At 34.0% G+C, this 1,537-nt stretch overlaps 1 protein-coding gene across 2 annotated transcripts in view; it reads right to left on the bottom strand.

Annotated features, from left to right (window-relative positions):
- The window catches only part of fam117aa (family with sequence similarity 117 member Aa), a 10,062-nt gene that overhangs the window by 4,179 nt on the left and 4,346 nt on the right, over positions 1 to 1,537 (bottom strand). For both annotated transcript variants that reach the window (XM_024271346.2, XM_024271348.2), the window contains one exon: positions 692 to 808. In XM_024271346.2, the coding sequence (XP_024127114.1) occupies positions 692 to 808 (117 nt within the window). The remainder of the gene's footprint in view (positions 1 to 691; positions 809 to 1,537) is intronic.

Raw genomic sequence — 1,537 nt, 5'->3', positions numbered from 1 at the left:
TTGTATATATATATATATATATATATATATAGGCCATTTTGGAGTTTAGCTAATATTTCTGCAACCTGCTAGCTGTTTTGGCTAATTTAGAATTTTTTTTCTAATTTGTAGTTTAGTTAATATTTCAGCTACATGCTAGCTGTTTTGGCTAATTTAGGCTTTTTTTGTCTGTTGTTGAGTTTAGCTAACATCTCAGCTACATGTTAGCTGTTTTTGCTAATTTAGGCTTTTTAAAAGTTTTTTAGGCTAATTTGAAGTTTAGCTATTTTTTCAGCTACGTGCTAGCTGTTTTGACTAACCTAAGTTTTTTTGTTTGTTTGTTTTATAGGCTAATTTGGAATTTAGCTAATATTTTAACTGGCTATCAAATCAGCGTTTTCAGCTATCAGCACTAACATCTTTAGCAGCCAAATTCAGCTTACAGCATTCACACTAGCATTATCACAGGTAATGCTATATATCTGCCCGTAGTTCGTATTTATGTTAAAAAGTTACTGTTTTAAAGTTTTAAAATGTAGTTTTAGAGTGTTCAATAAATGTTTATCCTGTTTGGCCCGCGATCTAAGGTTGTGTTTTGGATTTTGGCATCTTGTGTGATTGAGTTTGACACCCCTGTTTTAAAACAACACATTCACTGTTTTTTTGATGAGTTAGTAGTCTTGCTGCCTCACTAGCAGCTCAGTGATCTAACCTCAAGCTGATCATCTGGTTTCTCTGACACAAAAACTTCCTCCAGCTCTAAGCTGAGACCTTCGACGCTCCGTCGCAGCCGCTGGGCGAGCCTGTTCAGCGGCATCAGGGGCACCGTCTGCAAAAAAGACAAGCATCAGTTCAGAAGTTGTGTTATTTCTCCACAGATGTGGATGGGTTCTCTAAAAAAGCCTTTCATTCGGTAGTAAAATAAAATGTATAACTTCTAATAGACAGAATCAAAGTTTTTTAATAAGTATTTAAAAACGAAAATCATACAAAAACTTTAATGAGACACAGCTAGCAGGATGCTCTGAAATTGAACAGGAAATACAATGATTTTAAGGAGTTTAGCTAATATTTCAGCTGAATGCTAGCTCTTTTGGCTAACTTTGGCTTTTTGTTTGTTTGTTTTTTTGGTAATTTTGGAATTTAGCTAGTATTTCAGCAACACGCTAGCTGTTTTGGCTAATTTTTGATTTTTTTCTGTTTTTTGGACTAATTTGGAGTTTAGCTAATATTTCAACTCTTTTGGCTAACTTTATGTTTTTTTGTTGTAGTTTTTAAGGCTGTTTTGGAATTTAGCTAATATTTCAACTACATGCTAGCTGTTTTGGCTAACTTAGGCTTTTTTCTATTTTTTTTTTGGCTAATTTGGGATTTATCTAATATGTTAGCTGGCTATCAGCTATCAATTTCAGCGTTTTCAGCTATCATCGCTAGCATCTTCAGCTACATATAATGCTAGTGTGAATATATCTCGTTTTTAGTTAAATTAAAGCAGATGATGGTCAAGATGTGTGTTTTACATCCCCTTTGCGCATGACCTGATTAGTCGACTACTAAA

Source organism: Oryzias melastigma, linkage group LG8 (assembly GCF_002922805.2).
Source record: "Oryzias melastigma strain HK-1 linkage group LG8, ASM292280v2, whole genome shotgun sequence".
In the NCBI taxonomy this organism is placed as follows: domain Eukaryota; kingdom Metazoa; phylum Chordata; class Actinopteri; order Beloniformes; family Adrianichthyidae; genus Oryzias; species Oryzias melastigma.
The sequence above is the reverse complement of the archived record's forward strand: the minus strand, read 5'-3'. Positions and strand labels throughout refer to the sequence as shown.